Below are 22,070 nucleotides of genomic sequence, written 5' to 3'. Positions count from 1 at the left end.
TTCAATGTTTTTCCCTTCGTAACCTGCACAACTATAAGAAATGTCTTTATCGTTACAGAAACAGATTATCGGTCAGATGTCTTCATTGTGTTGATTCGCCAGTAGGCGTGAGTTTTCCTGCAAAACTTTACGTGTCATTTACACGAAAATACTATTGGACAACAAAAGGTTTAAAACTGTAGAAGAACTGTATATCTGTAGTAATATTGTATAGATACTTTGTATATGAAAAGAAACTACAAATAGTTTTTTTCTGCCCAAGGGCCTTACTGGCTTCAGTCTGGGCTAAGACTTCATCTCCTTCATACTTAATGCAACAAATTATCAGCCTGAAAAGTTATGCACTCTAATCACTGTATTTATCTTTTAAAATCTTCTTTGGATGTTTGGTGTTTCTTACACATTAGATTGGTGAGAATGTTTTTTTACTGAAGACGGTGTTTTACAATACCCACAGAATTAACCTCATGTAGCTTTCTGGGATGATACTGAAGTTCCGGAAGAAGGGTTTGCCAAGTAAAAATGCGTTTGCGTCCGTCTGGTAAACCTTGCTATTCCCGACGGCGGAGTGATTTGAGCGCGAGACTAAATCCTTAACTGTCAGGTCCTGCCCGTGAACGCAAATAGGGTGAAGCATAAAAACCATGTCTCAGCGCCTTCAGACTGAAAACATCCCAAACAATGGGTCTGTGTCCCCAAGCAGCGACGGATGAGAGAACGGAGTAGACTTCCGGCTCTCAAGGGGAGCCTATTGCGGTCCAGAGAGACGGTGCGAAGAGAGAAAATGGAGTGCAGACGCCATTTGGCCTGACACAATACATTACATAAAACTGTTCTTTGCTCTGAAACCAAACAGAACCGGAAAGGAGGGATCTGTTCAGTGGGTAGCTGCCGAAGCTGTGCGTAATGAACCAACTGTCAGTTTAAACTGTTTCGGCAACGACCGTAAAAAGGCGATGACTGTTTCTCTTTCATTTTATGGCCGCGCACTTTAGCTTTCCCGTACACCACAAATCGAACATAAAGCTTACTTGATCCAAGCCAGTAGACACTGGTGGATGCGAGTCTATTAAAGAAATGTATTTTCAGCTTATACTTTTGTGAGAAAACCTATCTTTGCAGAGGTCAGCTGCAAATGGGTACCTGTTTACTTGTATTGTCTGTAGCCATTATAACCATGGTAGCAGTAGTGGAAGCAGTATTGTCTTGTAAATATTGTAAAAGTTGCTCTTGAAAATCAATTAAAAATCACACGTTAGTTTAAAAAAAGGATGTATGTGATTTATTTTAAAGTGTAAAATATGAAATCATAAGAGTATCGTGGCTATGTCTGCGACAGGGGAAATGGCAAGCCAAATGGTTAAAGGAAAAGTGAAGACGCGCAGGTTCGATATTTTTTTGGCACAGCAAAACTTTCTCCATCACCCATTAAAAGAGGTACATAACTCCATAGAATGTTGACCACCAGCAAGGGTAAAAAAAGCCATCTTCTGCACCTTATTTCCAAACGCCCAAACGATCTGGGGATTATCTCGTTAAGACCTTCGTCCTCGTAAAGAAAAAGGAAGCGGGAAAGCCATTTAGATATATTTAGATGTGTTTGTCTGTTTGCAGACTGTAAGCATCTGTAAAAGGTGTGCCAAATGCCTGCAAGCATTCTCACACATACCAGGCCGCGAGCTAACCTTTTTTTTTTAGTCAGTGTAAGCACTGAAAATATTGTAACATCTTTTCTGTGTATTCTTCTCCCCTTCTAGCTATTTGTTTAGTCCTGCTTATGTACATTATCATTCCTGTCTAGAATTCTTAAAAAAAACTCTGGTCAGATTTCACTTTTATATCAGGTAGGGCGTTTCGAGCTGTACTATTTAGTATCTCGTGTTCTCTTGAAGTTTCCTATCTTTTCTTCATTTCTTTCTTTGCCCTTTCGTTATCTCTTCTTTCTTCTTCGTTATATAAGACGAGAATCGCTCCATTTTTAATGACGAGCCTATGGTTTCCAAAGACCATGCTGACACTAAAGTTTTGTGATACAATCGCAAGACTGGGCAAACAAAACTCTAAGTCGCAGATATATCGCTATAGGACCTTGAGCTAAGTGTACCACAAGAAGAGAAAGAGAACGGCAAGAGGTACGAAAGAAAGGCATGACTGAGGTGTGGACAAAAAAGAAAGAAGCTTACAACTTACAATTAGACATCCCTTTAAGTTTAAAGTCCAGCAAACCTTTGAAAAAAAAATAAAGCTGCAAGGCAACAATTACGGTACACTTCCTGAGCATATATAAATTCTGATTTTGTGAGACATTCGCAGACAACGACAAGCAAAAATATCACTCAAGCGGCATAATAATAACAATATCCTCCAAGTGTCTGGCAGGCACGGAAGGAGAGGAGAAGATGGAGAAGGAGTGGTACAAAAAAGAGGCGAGAGACGACCAGGAAGAGAGCTCCGATAGACTAGACGCAAGACATTCATCCGTACTTTATAGCAGTCTGTTCTCTAACCCATGTGTGAAAGCGACGCCAACAGCGATTGAGCCTCGCATGAAGACACCACGAGACAGTCTGCAGGAGCCCTGGTTCCTAGAAGAGAAACGTCAATGGGAAAAAATATTCGATTTCGCCAAAACATATTCTAGCTAAGTGCTGGCCTATGCATCCCGTCACGTAATCACCACTTTGAAGGTCCAGAAGCTTCAGGAGGAAGGAAAGAGGGATAATCTTCAAGAGAAAAGACATTGGGTTCATATCTCTTGCAACACGCTACCTATAGATGAGGCCATGGACACGGAGTTTCTCAGAAGAAGATGGACATGTTTGTGTTGGACACACACTAGACGGGTGTCACTCTTGCCAGAGTTCCGAATGTGGCAAAAGGAACTAGCTGAATCTGCATTCATTGCATGTGTGGGCACTTTATTCTGCTCCAAAGTTCTCCAAACTGAGGAGTAGATGAAAAGTTTGGTTGCTGTTATCGGGAGTTTGCAGCAAACAGAAGGAATCTGAAAATCGAGAGCTCTTACTTATCCTCTTTTTTTCATCGTCCTTCTTGATTGCTGGCAGTCTCGCCTAGAAGCCCTGCGGGGGAGTTTTCCTCTAACAAATTTGCAAAGTATTGGGGGGGGGGGGCGTCGCCTAATGCTGAGATACTGTTCAAATCTTCCATTAGCGAGCCAAACACTTCCGCAAAGCGATTACGTCTTCAAATTCAGCAAAAACGATTTCATGGCAATTTTCGGCCTGTAAAGAGGCAGACATTCGTTATTGGCAGTATTCCAACAGTTTCAGAGATTTCTTTGACAAAATACCTAATAGCTTCTTTTTCTGATTATCTTTCGTAAACCTAAAAAACAACTCTTGTATTGCGTAAGATAATTTACTTGTGGATACAACGCTCGATAAAAATAATTTTCCAATAAATTGTTATTCTGATTAAATAATCAAAGTGAAAAGTCCGTAAAGTGGGAAACTACTGTCCTCTCTGCTTGTATATTTCGTGTGTTTGTTTTTCTGTCCAATCTGTTTGCTGATGTTTTTTTTTTTCGTACTTTCAAGTCTGCTTGTTGTTTTCGTCGCCTTTTAGGGACTTCTGTTTAAATCTGATATTTTCGGGTCAGACCAAATGAATTTCTTTTGGTAACTTACGTGTCTATTAATGTTTAATTTAGGTTCTTTAAAAATGTTCGCATATATTGAAGACAGCAGACTTTTAGTTGTATGTTTAATATTCGCGAACACTAGAAGTAGCGTGTTAATGTACTGCATCATTTCGTTTCATGCAGATTGAAGACATTGCGATAAATGGACTTAGTACTGTACTTGTAGAATTGTGGGAAATTGTTACGGATATTCCATGCTGCTTTACGTGTAAAACGGAAGAAAGGGTTGATTAGATTTTGACTACCTGACTGTACTGCTAAGCAGACGGAAAGTTACTTGGGGCACAAGATCAAATCATGTAAGTCCATAACAAGATTGCGACTGGAGATAAAATCAGAACACATTTATAAGTTACTTTGCCGCTGAGCCTTGCGTAAGTGTGGTCATAGAGATTACTTGATGGTTTGTGAAACACCGTGAAAGTTCGTTTACAAAGGATGTCACCTCTTTATCTTAAAGTCTAATTTCTATGATACCTAAGTACCCAAATTGTTACCACCCTTCTCGGATTTTTCTGCATCGCTATTAGCTATTTGTTAGTTTTTTCAACCGCTGTTTATAATTTCAAAAATAAAAATAACTCTAGGCGTTGGTTAGCTGGCGCCTCTTTGCTTGACAGCCTGTCGGCACTCAGTGCATTCGACCGCGGACCAGATCAAAGGACAAATCAAAGGACGCCGACTGTTTCAGCTGTATAGGATGTAAAATGGCGGCTACGCCACTCCGGCCGAAAAGCTTCTCGCTCCCCACTCCACTTCTGTTTGATGTCGAAGCTGCTCTTCTATGTTGAGGGTGTTTGTGATTTAAAGCCACCGGTAAAGTAAATATTAAAAGATATATTTTGAGCAAACTATGCGAACCAGTCACTCCTGGTAAGTTTAAATCACGAAATAAAAAGCGGTGAAGGTCTGTATAGGTACTACGGTAATGCGCACACGTGCACACAGACCCACGCGCCCCTTCACTCATCCTCCAACACACAATAGACATTGGCTAGTGTCGGGCATAATTTCAATTGCTCAGTGTGGACAAGCAGCAGTGACTATAGTGCAGTATATAGTGCATGGCTATATCAAGCTTAAAACTTAACGACTGACAGGATATCCTTGTACCTAAAGAAGTTGTGTTCTAAATATAGCTAGGATGGAAGTGGGGAATTGATTTTTTACGCCGACCCAGCAGCTAACGCTAAATCACGGTAAGGCAGATAACCCTGTAAACAGATTCCACATGCACAGAAAAAATACCAGCATGCCTAAGACAAGAACTGATCCCACGACAGCCAACCTTCATTGTATTGGAGAAGGCGCTAACCGTTGCTCCACCGGACCGCCCTAGGGTGGGAGTGGAGGTTGGGAGTGGAGGGTGGAGTTGGTGTTTTACGCCGTGCCAGCAACTAAGCTATATCACAGCAAGGCAGCCAGCCCTGTAAACAGATGCCACATGCACAGAAAGAACAGAGTGCCCGAGACGAGAGCTGAACCCAGGACAGCCAGTCCTCACTGTACTGGTGGCAGGCGCTAACCGTTGCGCCACCAAACCGCCCCCTAGGGTGGGAGAGGAACAAATAAGAGCCACAAAAATGGTTTTGCTTGTTTCTAAATATAATTACATTAAAAAGGAAACATGTGCGTTGTTTTTGATAGAAGACTATAGTTAGAAAAAGGAAACAGATAATAAAAAAGTAATCTATCTTTCAGCAGATTATGTTCAGAGACGATCTGGAAAACTACAACACTTTCAGCTGAACGGACGTCTGCGGGTACCGTTGCAGATGCTATCTAGACTTTTGTTCTAGAGTCATCAAGTCATGGTCTAATGCATTGTGCACATTCTGAGCATTCCGTTCATCATTTTCAAGATTCCAATGGTAGAGCGGTAAATACCGGCAAGCGACTGATGCCACCACGAAAGAGAGTAGGAGGCCAGTAGATTAGGAGGAAGAGAATGAGGACGAGACGTCAGCCCAGAGAAGAGAGAGGGATGGGAGGAGACAAGGCCATGCCACTTGCCTCTAACACAATCCTGTAAGTGCTCTCTTGCAGAATACGGGGTCCTGCCTCCTCAAAATCGAGACACACAAAAGTACAGTCCTGCCTATTCATTAGAAGGAAACCAGAATGTGCCAATTCAGTTTGCTCATTACCAGTTGACAACACTGTGCTCAGTGCAACAGACGAAACCAGAATGTGAAGCAGAAAAAGAAAATTAGAAGAGGACGTGCTTGTGACTTCGTTTACTTTGTGGAAAGAGTCCAACCTCCTGATAACCGCAATGGAAGTGAATAGAAGTGGCTTACCGTATCTATGGCAGGGCATGGGAAAATCGGATTCCGAATCTCTCAATCTAAGGCATGTCACCTACCCTAATAAACAGGTCTCTGTTTCTGCTGGACTCTTGCTGGGTGGGAAACTCCCTCCCCAGGCTTCGAAACCTCCTCCCGTTGACTTTGTAAATTCATACGATGTATTGCTATGGGCAAGCACGCGAAAACAATGCAATGCTTATCAATAAACTTAAAAATATCGTAGGATTCATCGTTGGGTGGTAGGTTTCCATGTTTATACTTATTGCTGGTGCTCAAAAATATAAACATGCAATTCTATCTGATATTCTGATGTCCTATATGCTTCGTGTTAATGTGAGATTGATAGATTAAGGAAGAGAAATAGACAAGAAGGTTGTCATACGTTTCTAATTTTGTTTTTCTAAATTCGTGATTTTGTTGCGTTTTGAAAACAGAGGGCCAATTAACAGAACTTAAAGAACTTATTACTCTCAGACGGGAAAGGAAGATGGCGAGAGCAAAAGTTTCTGTCAACTATCTGCCTCATACTTGGCTGCACAAGCAATGGGCAGAGGGGGAAGAGGTGGGGGGAAGACCTGGAAACAAAATGAATCACCAGTCAATCTCGGGACGTAAGGTGATCAATGAAACCGGCGGCCCTCCATGCCCCTCCATGCCCCTGCCTGCCACGCAGCAGGCGCAAACTCCTTGACTAGTGCCGATAACTTTCAGGGGAGGCAAACACAAGCGATCTGTGCTGTCTCCGAGAGCGTGAACCAGGCGACTCTCTTACTTGGTCACGTGGGTTGAGTGGCCTACTTGGCAATTCTTTTTTTCTAGAAAACATTTCGTTAGTGTTCTAATATTTGTATTAAGAGATAAATAATATATAAATAAGAAAAGTGTGTACCTGCGTGTCATAATAGACACACGCAAAATTAGCATGTTGTGACATTGATGTGATATATAAGATGAGTAATAAACAGTGATGAAAAAAAATTAAAAAGGCAAGAGGAATACAAGGTTGAAATGAAAAACAGGCACTTACTCCTCACCGTCGGCGTCCAGATCACTGGTGTCGTCTGCTATTTCCATTTTTCAGTAGTAATCCACAGTTCCTTCGACGAGTAGTCAGTTAATAAATGGTCTGTGTCCCAGCATGAGTTGGAAATGCTATAACAAATACTTTTTGAAAACTCTTAAACAAAGTTCTATCCCGCTTGGCTTGGCTACCCCCCCACAAGCTTGACCCTATTCGTCTGCAATTGTACAATTATTTAGTCCTAAATTGTTTCCAAAACTCCGTTCTGATGTGAATCTTATCATTTAAATTGAGACCAGTAGTCACGCTAGACTGGCGAGATAAAGTCTCGATTCCATTTTGTTTTAATGATGTTGGCGGGCATCACCTCTCTTCGCGGCAACAGTTTCAAAGAACAGTACAATGGATAAAGTGACACCCTTTTCCCACCCCACGATAATTCCTCAAAGAGATCAATATGTTCACATTCTCGACCTCGACACTGAACGCGAAAAAGCCAAGACGACGTTTAGGCCAGCGATGGCTGCACAGCGGAGAACTCGATGGTGGCGTGGCCCGGTCAAAAATGGCGCTCTCCATCCCGGAAGGACGCAGCTATAGGGTTAGAGGGGAGGAGGGAGGAAAGGGAGGTAAGCGAGAGAGCATGGTGAGTGGACGCAGGGAGGCCAGATAAAAAAGTGCAAGACGCGCGGTCACATTGTTGCATGCTCCCCGCCACTCGCTCAGACGCCTCTCGGCAGCACTTCCAGACACAGCAGTACAGGCAGCATGAGCTCGCAGCCACACAGCTGCCAAGAAGTGACGCTATGATGGGAGATCCCTGGCCACAAATTGTTGCCTCGCACCAAGGAGTGGTCATTTTCAACGTAGAGTAAATTGATCCCGTAATGGCAAAATGTTTCTTATGCCAGACGTTTTATTTTTCAGTCTTAAAAATTTACGCGTTCTTCTAACATGTTTATAATGTTACTCCAGTCAGATTTAAGCGAATGCCATTAACACGACGGTAGCAATGTCACTATAAAGGCACTGACAAGGTCAGGTGACCTAACAAATGTTTATGATCGATGCTGAAGAGTGAATGTTGTAATGGAAGTGATTTGGAAGAGGTTAAAAATGTCTTGCGCGTGCAATGCGTGTTTATTAATGAGCATGGGGTGTGTTCCACCGAAAATAGCAATAAAATCAAAACAAACAAACAAAAAATCTCTCTGTGACTTTTTTCGCCGGTTCTCGGAAATTTGATTATTGTCACATCAGTCACATCATGACAGGATTGCTTGCCTTACAGAGTGAACCTAAAAGCGTGGTTGGGAATAACATGATGGCATATGATTTGAAAACACGCTTAACAAAATATCAAGCAAAACAATTCTCTCAGTTTATCAGCGGCAGCGTAAAGCTCGCTACAACGCTCCTTCGTCTACAGCCTCCAAAAAGTTTTTTTAAAAAACCTCTGTTAGGTCAGTGCCCTTTCTCGTCACATACATCCCTCCATCCTCCCACATGCAGCAGCACCAATCACATTTCGCACCCTGCCCAGTCTCAATAATATGAACGAGTTTTGCCCCTGTCCTTCTTGTTCGTCATACTCCTTCTATAGCCCCGCATCCCTCCCCTTCTCTCTTCCTCTTTCGCTTCCTCCTCTCCCCCCCCCCTTCAGCTCACCCACTCACCTCAGCCCTTCCCGCCTTGCAAAGAAAATCGAAAGCTGTACGCATGTCGAGCAGTGTCTGTCAGTTGGCAAGTCTCTCAAAAATCGGACGGTACGTGTGACAGGAAGTGTGGTGGAGTGAACATGGTCTCCGTTCCTGCCGTTTATGTTTCTAGGGCACGCGCTTTACCTATAGCCTCAATCTGGTGCGGAACATAGTTCAAAGAAAAATCGAATATGTGAAATCTGAGTGCTAGAAACTAGCAGGTTGCAGTGTGGATGCTGATACCTTTTATTCTCTTGTGTTCTACTTGTTTCTCTTCTGATTAAATAAAGTTTCATTCTTTGAAACCAGTCTACGATCAGGGTTGGAATTTGGTCACGTGTTCTAAGTGACTAAAACCAACAATGTGTTACATTGCGTGAAAGATGTTTTCATGCATAAGGTTGTGAACGCGCTAGTGTAGCGTCAATAGATTGTGTATTTTTAGTGAGGCTGTGAGTGTCTTTTGAAAGCTGTTAGTATCCATCAAGACATCAAGAGACTGAAGTGTACCTATTTGATGCTATAATATCAGTTTTAATGATGCCACGCTGTTGTCTGGCCTGTAAAACAAAAAGAGACACAGAATGGTATACTTAAAACGCTTTAGCTTTACTTATAAGCACTACCTTCCTTCTCGTCAAATCCAGCAACTTTGAGATGTCGTTTTCATTGATTCCTTTAGCTGCATTAATCCAGCAACGTCATCAGTGATGAGTGTTCTCCCATGCGTACGCACTGCGCATGCCTAAAGACGGCAATGAAGCGGAAGGCGCTGAGGGTCTGTCAGAACCAATCTAGTTTCGACCACTAAGCCAAGAGTCCTTTGAGATACACCGTAGTTGCTGGAACTAAAGCAGCCCCACTGGGACCACGCCGGTGACCCGCCCACAACTGCCACTGCGTTGGAGTGGCACGGGCTTCAAGTGCAATGGCCGCCGTCACTTCTACGCACTGGTCATCGAGTGTGAGAGCTGCCGAGCAACGTCCCCTCGTAAACAGACAAAAACGGTTTAATGGTTTAATGAACGAGGTGTCGGAAATGTGTGGGTACTTTGAGCTGTAATGGTGACTGGAGACGGTTGCAATCGATTCTGAACTCTTTTTTATGTTATTTTGTATTGCTTTAATATTTCAGCAACAATTAAAATAATAATATCTGATTTATAAAACGTATTTCTATGTTGTATATGACGCACACACGCACGCACACACACACATACAAAGCTTTTCCAGCATTCTTCGACATTGAGCAACACGAATCGCTCGCACAGACACAAATTTTACGAAGCATTCAGAAAGACGATACAGAAAAGTGTCCGCAGAGTCTCACACATCCTCTGTAGGTAAGATCGCATATTGCATGATCATCGACAATGTGTGTCTTCATGTCTGCAGAGCTGCCTCAAAGTACACAGTTCCTTGTAATAAATTCTCATTAAAAGGAAGGGAACACATTTACAAGCCCCTGCTTGTCAATCGAGTGATAAATGTTTGAGGTAGTAGAAGAAAGATACAAGTAAACCAGAATAAACGTCTTATTCAGATTCAGCGAACTGCAAACTGTCTAATACTCTGGTAAAAGGTAAATGAGGCATCCATGCATCCAGCACACTGATGATGAAAAAGTAATAACTGACAGCTGCAACACCCAGAGAATGCTTGAAGAGTAGTACTCTCCATGACTCCTTTGGCATGACACAGCAACAATAAATCGAAGTCAATGATAAAGGCACACTCATGTGAACTGCAGTTAAATTCAAGTATACGAATCGTCCTCCTCCTCCTCTCCTCATCATCATCATCATCATCATCATTCTAGGAATTGCTTAACATTCTCTTATATATGTATTCGTATATGTTCGGGCTTATTAAGTCTTCAGGGTCGAAAACAGCATTCCGAACATTTCACCTAAGTACACGTGTAAGACAATTTTTGCGTTAAGGTCGAAGCTGTGCTTATTTAGCACTAGGTTAACCTGTCTTGATATAAAGATTTTGCGGGTAATGCTACTTGTAGCTCTGCGGTCTCCGCTTATCTCCATGGCAACAGGTCCATAGCGCCTCATTCTTAACGTCAAATTTCTTCCAGCAGACTGAACGGTTTGTAGACGGCAGTATCGGCGATGGCCACGCTACCTTCAAAATATGATAGAAAGTGAGAGGGCAGAATGTAGTTGATCACCAGTGACTAAAACAAGCAAAGTAGTCTCTGGATGTTGAGGTTATTTTGATCGTTTGTCCCTTTATTTTATCTGTCGGCGTACATGCTTGCTTACAATCAAACATCCGAAGCCTTGAGCCGACCCCAGTTATGATAAGTGATTTCTGTCAAGATGTTTCTTCTAGGAGTTTAAGAGTGTTGAAGAACAGACATGAAAAGCTTTGCCAAAGAGGGTAGCTTGCATGCAGGTCACATGTTTGAAATATTTTACGTGAGTTTGCGGATGCTTAGATTCATCGAGAAAGCGAATCATCAAGACGACACAGGAGATGCTGAGGTTAGAAGTGGCGTGCATCGAAGATAGGGACCTTTCATGTCTAGCCTCGAACTCCGAAGAAGTCTGATTATTGAAAATGTTCAAATTTTAGTTTTCTAGATGACATCATTGAAATATTCATAACAAAGTTTATAGGTTATAAATCTGCTGACAGTTACCAAAACGGAAACTCACAAAAGACATCTTGAGAGTATCGGTTGCGCGCTAATTTAGGAATAACTACACTGACTATAGCTGATGGATGAACGGATGGTACACAAGAAACATAAAAAGGAAAGGCGTGAAGAGTTTTTCTGACAAATGCAGATGTTGTGCGCAGGCTCTTCGCAGACATTGACGAATTGCTGTTTGCGTGTTCGCGTGGCCCGCTGTGCGTATGCATTCTCCTGGAGGTATTTCTTCTCCCCAGTAAATGGTGGCAGAAAACGACAGAGAAATAGTGTGTTTATTAAAGCTGCAGTCCCCCTAACCAAGATTCATTAATGTTTTAAGCTAAGCTTTATCTCATGTGTGTTTGGAAATAATTTCTTGGCAGGCTAAGAACATGCGATGATAAATATTACGAGGTGATGATGATGCATGAAGTTTCCTTTAGGATGTAGAACTAAAAATCATCAAAATTAAAATGCGTCTTTTTGAGTGTAGGTAATGAGAGAGATTTTGCAGCGCTGGGCTTTTAATGTGCCACGTGACTCTGTACGCCATTTGCCCTCACGCGATTGCAAGGGGAGCCCACTCTGCCACACAAAGTACGACATGTTAGATCCTTAGGCACGTCTGTGTTGATACCAACATCCACAGCAAGAAATAGTCGCAACGCCTGCTGCGACAGGGACTTACCTCGGCGTCAGGCGGGCGACTAATATTTAACCCCTGGGTTAACAGCAGACAGACAGGAGCGTGAGCCCGCAGACATCAAAGCACGCACGCTCGTGCCGAGCGTTCATCAGCGAAGACAAGGCCTCGGCTGCTGAGCAGCAGCACACGAGGAGATGTGGCGACAAGTCTCGGCAAGAACTGCTCGCACAGCGCTGAGATCAAAGTCTTAGGCCAGCGACCCTCGTGACGTAGTGGCAGCCAGGTTTCCACGCGGCGTGGACAGCAGGAATGTTTTTACCTGGTTACTCAGCAGCACAGAGGTCTTTTCATCATGTTCTCTCTCTCTTAAAAAAAAAAAAAAACCGACAATTAAGGAACGAGCTATTTAGAGTCACAGATTTACACCGGAGTTCTGGACACTTCCAAAGTAGATGTTGGTCGGATGCAAAGCAATAATAATAATAACTCACTATACTTAATATCTAGAGGAAGTCTCAAATCGAAGTTAATCACGAAGACATAGCAAAGATCATATGTTGTTAAGAGTATATAGATACATTATGTGCTGATGTGCTATACTAAATCGAATTTAAGAGGTGACAAGCAGGAGACCTTACAGATAAGCTAGAGGTTTTCCTTTTCTGCCTTGTGGATCTTGTGGAAAGTCGGAGACTTAAGGTCAAAAGAAGTCGGACTGCAAGAGACGGAAAATTTTGCCTAAAGATTTGTTGAACAAAAGACGTCTTTTTCATCGGTATCTGCTAGTGCTGGTATGTGACATGTCATTTAAACACGTCTAATACTTGTCTTTGAACTCGTCCGTGGAGCTTACAAGGTGCGGTAAGTCATGGAGTGCGGGTCCCAGTTTGCTTTGCTATCAGACTGCTCACAGGTGGTCCCCTGCCATGTTTACACCTGGGATAGATGAAAGCGATGAAACCGAACTCTAGTTCTGGCTACAAGAATACTGCGCAGACCATAACAAGATGTCGCCATCCTCATCCAGCCATCTCCTCCAAGAAGTCTCCCGCGTCTCGCTAAGTGCCACCTGGTCTCTGGAAGAGTGGTTTGTCCGTAATAAGATGCAGCACGAACACTGCGATAACATGACTAGTAGAACCATCACGCTGCTGGAGACTTAGCGAGACTCAGTGGCACTCAATCTGCATGCAGGGAGAAGACACTTCCGGAACAATGTGAGATCTGAGAAGATTATTGATTAAGCTGGACTGAGATGGTACGTAGGCGTGGAAGACCTGCTCGGTCGCAAATAAAAATGTTCAAGGGGTTAAAGGAGCTGACGAGGAGAAATGGAAAAGAGGAGCCTGGACAGACAAAGAAAGGGACAGCGAGAGATTACTGAACGACATTAAGGTAATCCTATAAGAGATTTGAACGAAAGACTTCCAGCCTTCGTAGAGAACTCTGTCTGCATTGGTGAACTAGATAGTGCTCAGCCCAAATAACGATGCAAACAATATAAATACATCTAAGCGTATATGTAGGCAAGCATACACGTCCAAACTTCTTGTGATTACTATAGTTCCCGCGTGTCTAATAAGTGCGTCCACATGCGCATATATGCATGTCTATTTTTGTATGCGCATACGCTTGTGCATGTCTGTGCTTGCGTGCGTGCGCATGTGAGTGTGTGTGTGTTAAAGTAATAGTAAGAGTTTGCGTGTGTGTCTGTCTGTTCGGAAAAGTAAGGATGAGTGGGTGTTCCCTGGATGGATCGAGGAGTATTACTCTCTAAACTGACAAAAAGTTCGTAAAAATGTCAGAAAAGATCCAGGGCAGACAAAAAAGCAGCCACAGAACACTAAATCACGTCAATGAGCTGTCCAGGGAGGAGGTCAGTGGTGGAGCAAGAAGAGAGCACCAATGACTTCTGAGGAATCCGCAATTCAAAGAATACCACTGAAAGGAAGGGGGTAGGAGATGTTGTCCAAGGAAGGAGTGAGCCACGTGTCCTCTCAATTGTCTGGACCCTTCAGCATCGAGCTTGTCGGCCCTCAGGACGCTTGCAGCCGGCCCCTGCCGCTTGTCACACTGAAAAGCGAATGAGTGCATCAGCACCTCGTTTCGTCAGCGAACAGAATCCGATGGCCTCTTAGGCTAATGGTAGCAGGCAGGCAAGGTCCGCGCGGGCGGCAACAGCTTCTGGCAAGTGAATCGAGCGGTGACCCTGCACGCGGCCTGTCTGGCCACTTACCCTAAAATGACCGATGGGTGGACAAGGTCTTGCCTGAAGGCGTCGCTCACAAGAGCTGCTTTTCAACGTGCTCTTGGCTGCCAATCTCACCTCGTTTCCAGCACGTTCAGCTAAACGATATTTGCGGACCGATGTCTGTTCGATGATTTCGGCTCCTTGAGGGCACCAAACGAATGCCTATACAGGAGTGACCTTTGAGTGTTCACAAATGCTCTAGAAGTTCATGACTTTTGAAAAGAAGTTGAGAAGCCGTCTTGGCCATGTTGACGTGCCCAGGATACAACGAGGTCAGAAACTTTGCACTTGAAATGTACTTCGCAAGCATGTTGAACATTTGCTTTAAAAGAAAGTCATGTAAAAATGTTTCAGTCATATCTTCAGAAGTACAAGACTTTTTATGGTGTCTGTGTGTGTGTGTGTGTGCGCGTGCGACCTTTCTTTTTTAACCATTTATCAACCATAGATGTTTCAAAATCGCCCGTGAGATAAACCTCTATAGTTTGTCCCTCTAGTTATTCACCAGAACCCTGCCCTGTTCATGAAGCCAACATGGACGGTCTAATATAAAGATTATTGCCGGTAGGGTGAAACCGCACCGGAGTGACCGTTAAATGGCCAACCAAAAAATAAAAGTTTATTGCTTTATCATTTAAACATCATCAATCGACACATGTCCCTCACTTCTTCCCATCTCCAACAGAGATGCACTATAATTGGTACGTCTATTCACCCACGTGACCTTACGCAATCATTTCTGTAATAAAGAGGCTACAAATAAAACAGGAAATGAAAAAACAGAAGCATTAATACCAACAATAATGACGTGGATCTGACGATCTCCTAAATGAATCAGCTGTCGTCGGACCGATAAGGACTAGTGATCAATCCATAAGAGAGGGTTCGGCAGCCAAAAAGCTGCTTTTATATCGGATATTTTATTTGTATTCATAAAACTTCCTCTGTTTATCGGTTGGAGACACATAAAAGCTTTTAACACGTAACCAATCTGTGATCGTAACTAAGGAAAACGGAAAAAAGAAAAGAAAACAAATGAAAGGAGAGAACAATGAATAAATGAACGTGTAACCGAGTTTTGGACGTTAAGCCGCACCTCTACAAATAAATGAATGAATGTGATAGCAGCTGTGACTCCCACTAATTTTGTTTTTACTTTTTATTTCATCTTTAAATGAAAAAATAATCATGATAATTGTGTGATGTAGCTACAGGAATGCAAGGCTCTAGAGCAATGAACTTTCTATTTCTGCACGGTAGCAAATTACTTAACATTGCAGGTGTAAGGAAATTTTTATTTCAGCTTTACAATTAACTTACATTTACTGAATTATTACACCCATCAGTGGTGAGGCAATAAAAAATACAAAGGTAAATAATAGAATCAAAGTCCCACGAATGAAAGATCCGCGGCGCAATGTTGATTCTATACTTTTTTCTGATTTGCTGTGTCTGGCTAGGAACTTCCTAGTTTATTTTAAATTCTCTGTCTTTTTTCCTCTTTTTAACTTTAAACTGAGGCGTTGATGCAGGTGGCTGCTGCCTGAAGTGTGGAAGTGTAACATCTAAGACATGCCAAGGAGATGAATGCGTAGCTTCCATTGGTCTCATCTTGAAAGAGCGCGCTGGCTTCCGGTGGGCCTTGGGCGATAGCAGTCATATCTATTACCATGTCTGGAGACAGTAGTCGGGACTCTCCTTTCGCAGCCTAATGGAAACACGACTTCAAATTGAAGAATAAGGGATGTAGGGACAATTCGTCTCCTTCTCTCTCTCTCTGCAGCTTTCTCACTCTGCCTTCCTCCCTGCACTCTTCTCTTCTCTCTTTCTCACTCTCTAGTCGCCTCTATTTTAAGATAGTGATCAATCAGGTCGGCAGTAGCTTTTGGGTTTATGTCTTGAGTGCTGTGTCTAGCACCTCCATGCGATCTCCGTTTATACCGATCTCAACGCCGATGTCTGAAAATGATGACAGTTGCTAGTTTTGCCCGTGGCACCTTTCAGAGAAATCGTTTCCTCTAGTTGTTCGCAGAAAGACCATGATGATGGTTACGTCACGTAGCAGATTTCTCATGATGATGATGATGATGATGATGATAATGATGATGATGATGATGATGATGATGATGATGTGCATTTTATAGGATTGTACTACAGCGAGTTAACGTTTTAGCTTTGGCGCTCCTCCATAAGGTTTCAGTCTTTGAGGAAAATGATTTAAATGTTTATTATGATGATAACTGTTTAGTCTCTTTTTGAAATGGGCTCAGATCTACTCAATAAAAATTCGAGTAGAAATTTCTTTGCTCCACGCAATACACCACCACCTCCACAAACACACACACACACGTAAACAGATGGATAAATACAAAAAGACAGAGAAAGAAGAAAGAACGTATGCATCATACCAGCACATGAATCCGAATGTGTTACCTCACTATGAATGCAGACCACTTACAATGAAATTAAAAAGTAAAAATATAACAAGAAGTATAAACGTTGCATTCATTCAAGGGGAAGCAGCTCATTGTGTTGTTCACGTGCGATTTTTTAACACACACAAAAAACGAACGCATTTTCTTCTATTCCTGGAATCAAATGAAATTTTGACAAACTACAAAAAATGGACTTAATAAGCCTGATCAAGACTATTGTTGTAGTTTTAGTTTATCAAATTTCTCGGTCTGTGGATCTGAAATTAAATCGGCATTTGATGGACTGTAGTTCTTCCGTTTCTGGACGAGGAAATTTCATTGCACAAGAAGCAAGTAATACACTTTGCGCAATATTATTCCATCGATCTATTAATCAATGTATTGCGTCATAGTTGCGTCTATGTGTCAAGTCTTTTACAAAGGTACAATGTAAGACACCAATAAAAAAACGAATAAAAAGAATAAACGAGCAAATGAACAAATAAAAGAATATACGAAAGTATTATACAGACGAGATTATAAAAGAAGCAATCAAGGGGAATAATTAAGGAAAGAGAATGAAGCGAACAAACGAATCAATAAATGAATAGTAACTAGTCTTCATTTTAACATGTCAAGTTAGAATGACAGATGGTTGTGATTAGGAAACATCAGTTTTAATACTGTTCAGAACTTTAAAAAAAAACAATTTTGTAGAATGACAATAAAGTTCGTTTTTACATAAAAGCCTCTCGTGATTAGTAGCCGAACACAGAGCTCACCTGGAGGTGCAGTAGCTATCCTTGAGTTCTGAGAGAGAAATGATAATGATGTCCTTGGCAGCTAGAGACGAGGTAGTGGAATGCGAGAGTGTGTAACAAGACTCGTCTCGGGTAGACGACAGCTCGTCACCGCTGTGACAGCTTCCTTCCGAGACGTCCATGACGCAAAGCTGTGACCTGCCCACCGAGGGTCCTGCGAACAACTGCCTCACCCGACCTGGAGTAACACACGAGGACTTCACGATGTCAAAGGCGTCTTTTTGTGGATGATTGTAGGTTTTTCGCTAGTATCCGCTACAGATTCTAGACGAAAACAATCTTCCTATTGGATCAAGTGTTGAGTATCCTTTCACCCCGAGTGTAATGTACGTGGATTGATCCACAACAACATCAATCACGGGGCGCTGTACTATTCCCAGTAGCCAGGTACCGAATTCGGGTTCTTTGCTGGACCTTCTGCCTTCCTTGAGACACTAATTTAATTGTCTGAAATTTCCGGCAAAGAATCGCTTTGGGCTGGAAATTGGAAACGGAACAGTGCGCATTGTGCTGCAGGTAATTGGATTCCAATGCCGCAAACCTGGTTCAGAAAGACACCTAACGATGCGCGCGTAAAGCCATTACAACCGCCTGGGCCGAGCCGAGGCAATCTCCAAGAGTCCTTCTCCTTAGTAGTCACGCTGTAGTCGCGAAGACCCCCGCAAGAAAAAAATGAGGACCAAATTCGACGAACCGCCTAGGAGCATGCACAGAGGGGCAGAAAAGAAAGGGATGCAGGTTCACGAAGGATGGACGGATGGACGGTCGTGCGGTCGCATGAGGATGCGCACGTGAAAGCTGTCGTCTACACCTTGTGACCGCGCACTTCTCATCCTTTTCATAGACGAGGCTGTCCCTACCGCGCGACCCAGGGAAAATCGCTGCGACGGCGAGCGTGGAATTGCCAAGGTAGAGTTCACAGACAGCGAAAGACTTGCGAAGGGAGGGAGAGGAAAGGGGGGGGCGTCTGCAAGAGAACAAAAGCAGGAGTAGGGTGGGGGAGAAACAGACAGGAGCCATAAGCAAGAAAGCGACTGGTGAACTGGCGACAAAGAAGGAAGGAGAGGAAAAGAGAGGGGTGGGAAGATATCAGCGCACATTCGGTTGGCACGTCTCAACTCCCCCCTCCTCTCGGTTAGCGCAGACCAAACATGGCGGCAAACGTCCAATGAAGGTTCCCGTCTCTAGAAGTGGCTCCCTCCATCCACGCCTTTCTCCTCTCCACCACCCTCTAACACCAGTGATGCCACCTAATTCTGGCTTCATCCTCCTCCACCCCTCTACTTTCCCCGTCCGTCGCACTGACCTAATCACAATCAATATGAAATAATTTGCTGTGTGGCTCGACCTTTGACATGCCTAAACTGTTTGGACGATTGATTGCCCCAACACCTCCACCATCCCTTTTCCTGCTTCACCGACTTCAGGCCTCCTTGCGGTATGTGAGGGCTGGTGACAGGTTAATCTTCCTTCCTGTCAGTCATAGTCCTAATCTCTACTCTCTTCAAGTCTTGTAATGCTACAAATACCCGTCCCCTTTACCCCAATCCCCAACCGCGAAGTAGAAGACGAGAGACAATAATGATAAAAATTATATATATGTAAAAACTACGAGAAATTGGCAACTGTTATTTATATATAAAGAAGGGAAAAGAGGAACAGTAGAACGCCATCGCGTTTTAAAATTACAGTAAAGATTGACTGTCATAGATTTAAATGTTGTCTTGGGCATCCTATTCTTTCTCTGCATGGAGCACCTGTTTACGTGGCTGGCTGCTTTCTTGCGATAAAGGCTTAGTTGCAGACTTGGTGTCAAACATCAATTCCCTTACCCACCCCTCTTGCCTCATCTAAAATAATTGTTATGTTAATGCGAACGTTTCAGCATTTCCGTTCCGAAAGGAACAGCCAAATTCATCTTGTTTCACCTGATAAATTTGTGCTTCAGCAATTTGTCTCTTAGGCACAGTTTACTGGTGGAGATCAAAGGGGAGTACTAATAGGCAATCAACTGACCTTTTCGAACCGAAAAGACGAGTGTAGTCATTAGCGCACTCTTTTTTGTCTTTACTGAAGCAAAAAGAAAAAAAAAAACCCACAAGCTCGAAAGAAAAAAAGTACTGCAAAAGTTGTGGAAACTACAGCCATTTGCCGGCGTTGTAAAAAGTACCAGGTAATACTGAACGAAAATCTACCAGGCTTCGAATTTTTGAACAAATCATGTCCCAGCGAGAGGAAAATAGTATGTATTTGAATGAGCGACTCACGTCCCAACCATGTTAATGCAAAGCTTGCGCATCAATTTTGTGTTAATCTAGTACCTTTTTTTTTTTTACTTTAGATTTTATTGGATACGAGTGATGATAACATGAATTTCAGCAGCCAATTCAGCTTATCGTGCATGTCTGACAGACTTGATTGCAAAAAGCTTGCAGCTGCCTTATCATTTACATGCTGTCAGGAAAAAACGATTTATAGGCATTTTTATTATTAACCAGCACCCCCTGAAAGCATCCAAAAAAGTATGAGTTTATTAACTATCTCTCTCTCTCATCGCCAAACATTGGAGATCAAAAAATAATTTTCGCTTAAAAGATTAGCGGAATATATTTTCCCAATGACTGGGTATAGCTGAAATCAGACTAAAAGAAGCAGCTGAACACCACAGACGTACGTCACGATTGTATTCAGAAAGGCTTAGCTGTAAAGGCCCCAACCACTTGAGCTGGTGCATTATGTAATTAGGCGTGTCTGTGTACGAACGTCACGTCACATCACGATTGTGAACCTCCTTCTGTGCATGGTGATGTTTCTAGACGTGTATTTCGAGAAGGGAGAATATTTACCCAGTTATTGGGAAATAATACCTTTCATTAAGCTTTATGCAATCTTGTGAAATAAGTTGCACCCAGCTATTCAGTAAACGATCTTATCATCTGATGTTATTGCAGGTCCATAAACTGATTAGTACTGGGACTATCTAGGTTAGATTATCATTAATTCAGAAAGGCAACTATATACTTTTCTAATTTTAATGCATTTAACAGCAAACTGGTTATTGACACTGATAAATGTCTGAAAGGGCCTTAAATTAACTCTCATCTGACTCTTTGATTACAGATGGCTTTATGTGAGTATTATGGGACAGATATGACTTCTTAATGTGGCGTAAAGGAGTCAATATTAATGAAAGTTTTTACGTTGAGAGTAAAGACCGTTGAGGGAATCTAAAGAAACTGATATCTGGTAGAATTACTTTTCCTTATTCTAAGTCCAGTGTCAGCAATGTTGTGCTTTTCTTGGTGGATTTTAGTCATTCCCTACTGTATCGTTTACAGAAAGTGTTAAAATTCTCACTGTCTTTGCAAAGATGTCAGCTCTTAAAATAAATTATGAGGAAAACCAAGCTATATGGATAGGCAGTAAAAAAAAAAAGAAACTGCGGTATAAGATTTGTGCGTGATATGAATTTCTGTTGGGATCCAGGAATTTTTAAATTTTCTCGGTGGATGTGGACCGTATTGTAAGCTTAAACTATGATGATAAACTAATTGAAATTAAAAAAATTACTTTGCTGATGGAGCAAGCATCAGCTTACCCCATTTGGGAAAAGAACAGTTTTAAAAACCTTAGCCATGTCAAAATTAACTTACCTATTCCATAACCTACCTGACCCTGAGGGCACATTTTTGAAAGAAATTGAACAGACATTTTTTAATTTTCTATGGACTGGAAAGCAGGCTAAAATCAGTAAGAAAGGGATATGTCAACCTTACATAAAAGGTGGTTTGGAAATGGTTAATATTTATTACTTCCTACCTGCAATGAAAATCAGTTGGCTAAAGAGACTTTTCTACAACAAGGCAGTACTAAAGGAACCCACACTATACTTGTACCCTGAACTTGATAAACTACATTCTCTAGGTAGTGAATTTGTGAATTCATTAATTAATAGAATACACAACCCTTTTTGGCATGATGTTTTGAAACATTTTAAAAGATTAGATGTAAACTGTACACCCACAACTATTGATGAATTTAATGTAGAACGTCTCTTCTACAACATAAACATTGTTATAGGGAACCACACAATTTACTTTAGTGATTGGCTTAGAGAAGATATCTATAAAGTTAGACATTTACTTAAAGAAAATGGTGACTATTTCACATACTAGGAGTTTCAGCTAAAATTCCCTAACTTGACCACTAACTTTCTACAGTTCACAGGAGTTCTAAATGCAATTAAACAATTTCAAAATAAATTACATATTAAAAAACATTAAAGGAACTGATGAAAGAAAAGAAAAGGTATGGGAGATAATTTGTAAGGGGAATAAATCGGTACAATTAATGCTTGGAAATTCTGACTCCTCGCCTAGTGGAATTGTAAATTGGGACTCTACCTACATGGAAACTTGTATTTAACAAATGCCATAAGACAACATCTGATAACCAACTAAAATGGATTCAGTTAAGAATTCCCCATAGAACTTTTCCAACTAACAGGTTTCTCTTTACAAGAAAGATTGCTAATTCCCCCAGTGTGCTATATGTCTTAATGATGAAGAGACAATAAGTCATCTGTTATGGCAATGTC

At 42.0% G+C, this 22,070-nt stretch overlaps 1 protein-coding gene across 2 annotated transcripts in view; it reads right to left on the bottom strand.

The window, feature by feature from the left end:
* Window positions 1-21,995, bottom strand: part of LOC112563702 (endothelin-converting enzyme 1-like) — a 129,338-nt gene extending 107,343 nt beyond the window's left edge. The window contains exon 1 of one of the 2 annotated variants that reach the window (XM_025237955.1): window positions 17,435-21,995. In XM_025237955.1, coding sequence (XP_025093740.1) covers window positions 17,435-17,595 — 161 coding nt within the window. In that variant the 5' untranslated portion in view covers window positions 17,596-21,995. Of the gene's footprint in view, window positions 1-6,997; window positions 7,767-17,434 lie in introns of those variants that run through there. The other variant, XM_025237960.1, reaches the window with a different exon arrangement.
* Window positions 21,996-22,070: the final 75 nt, after the last annotated feature.

This window comes from Pomacea canaliculata, linkage group LG5 (genome assembly GCF_003073045.1).
Source record: "Pomacea canaliculata isolate SZHN2017 linkage group LG5, ASM307304v1, whole genome shotgun sequence".
NCBI lineage: Eukaryota > Metazoa > Mollusca > Gastropoda > Architaenioglossa > Ampullariidae > Pomacea > Pomacea canaliculata.
The sequence above is the reverse complement of the archived record's forward strand: the minus strand, read 5'-3'. Positions and strand labels throughout refer to the sequence as shown.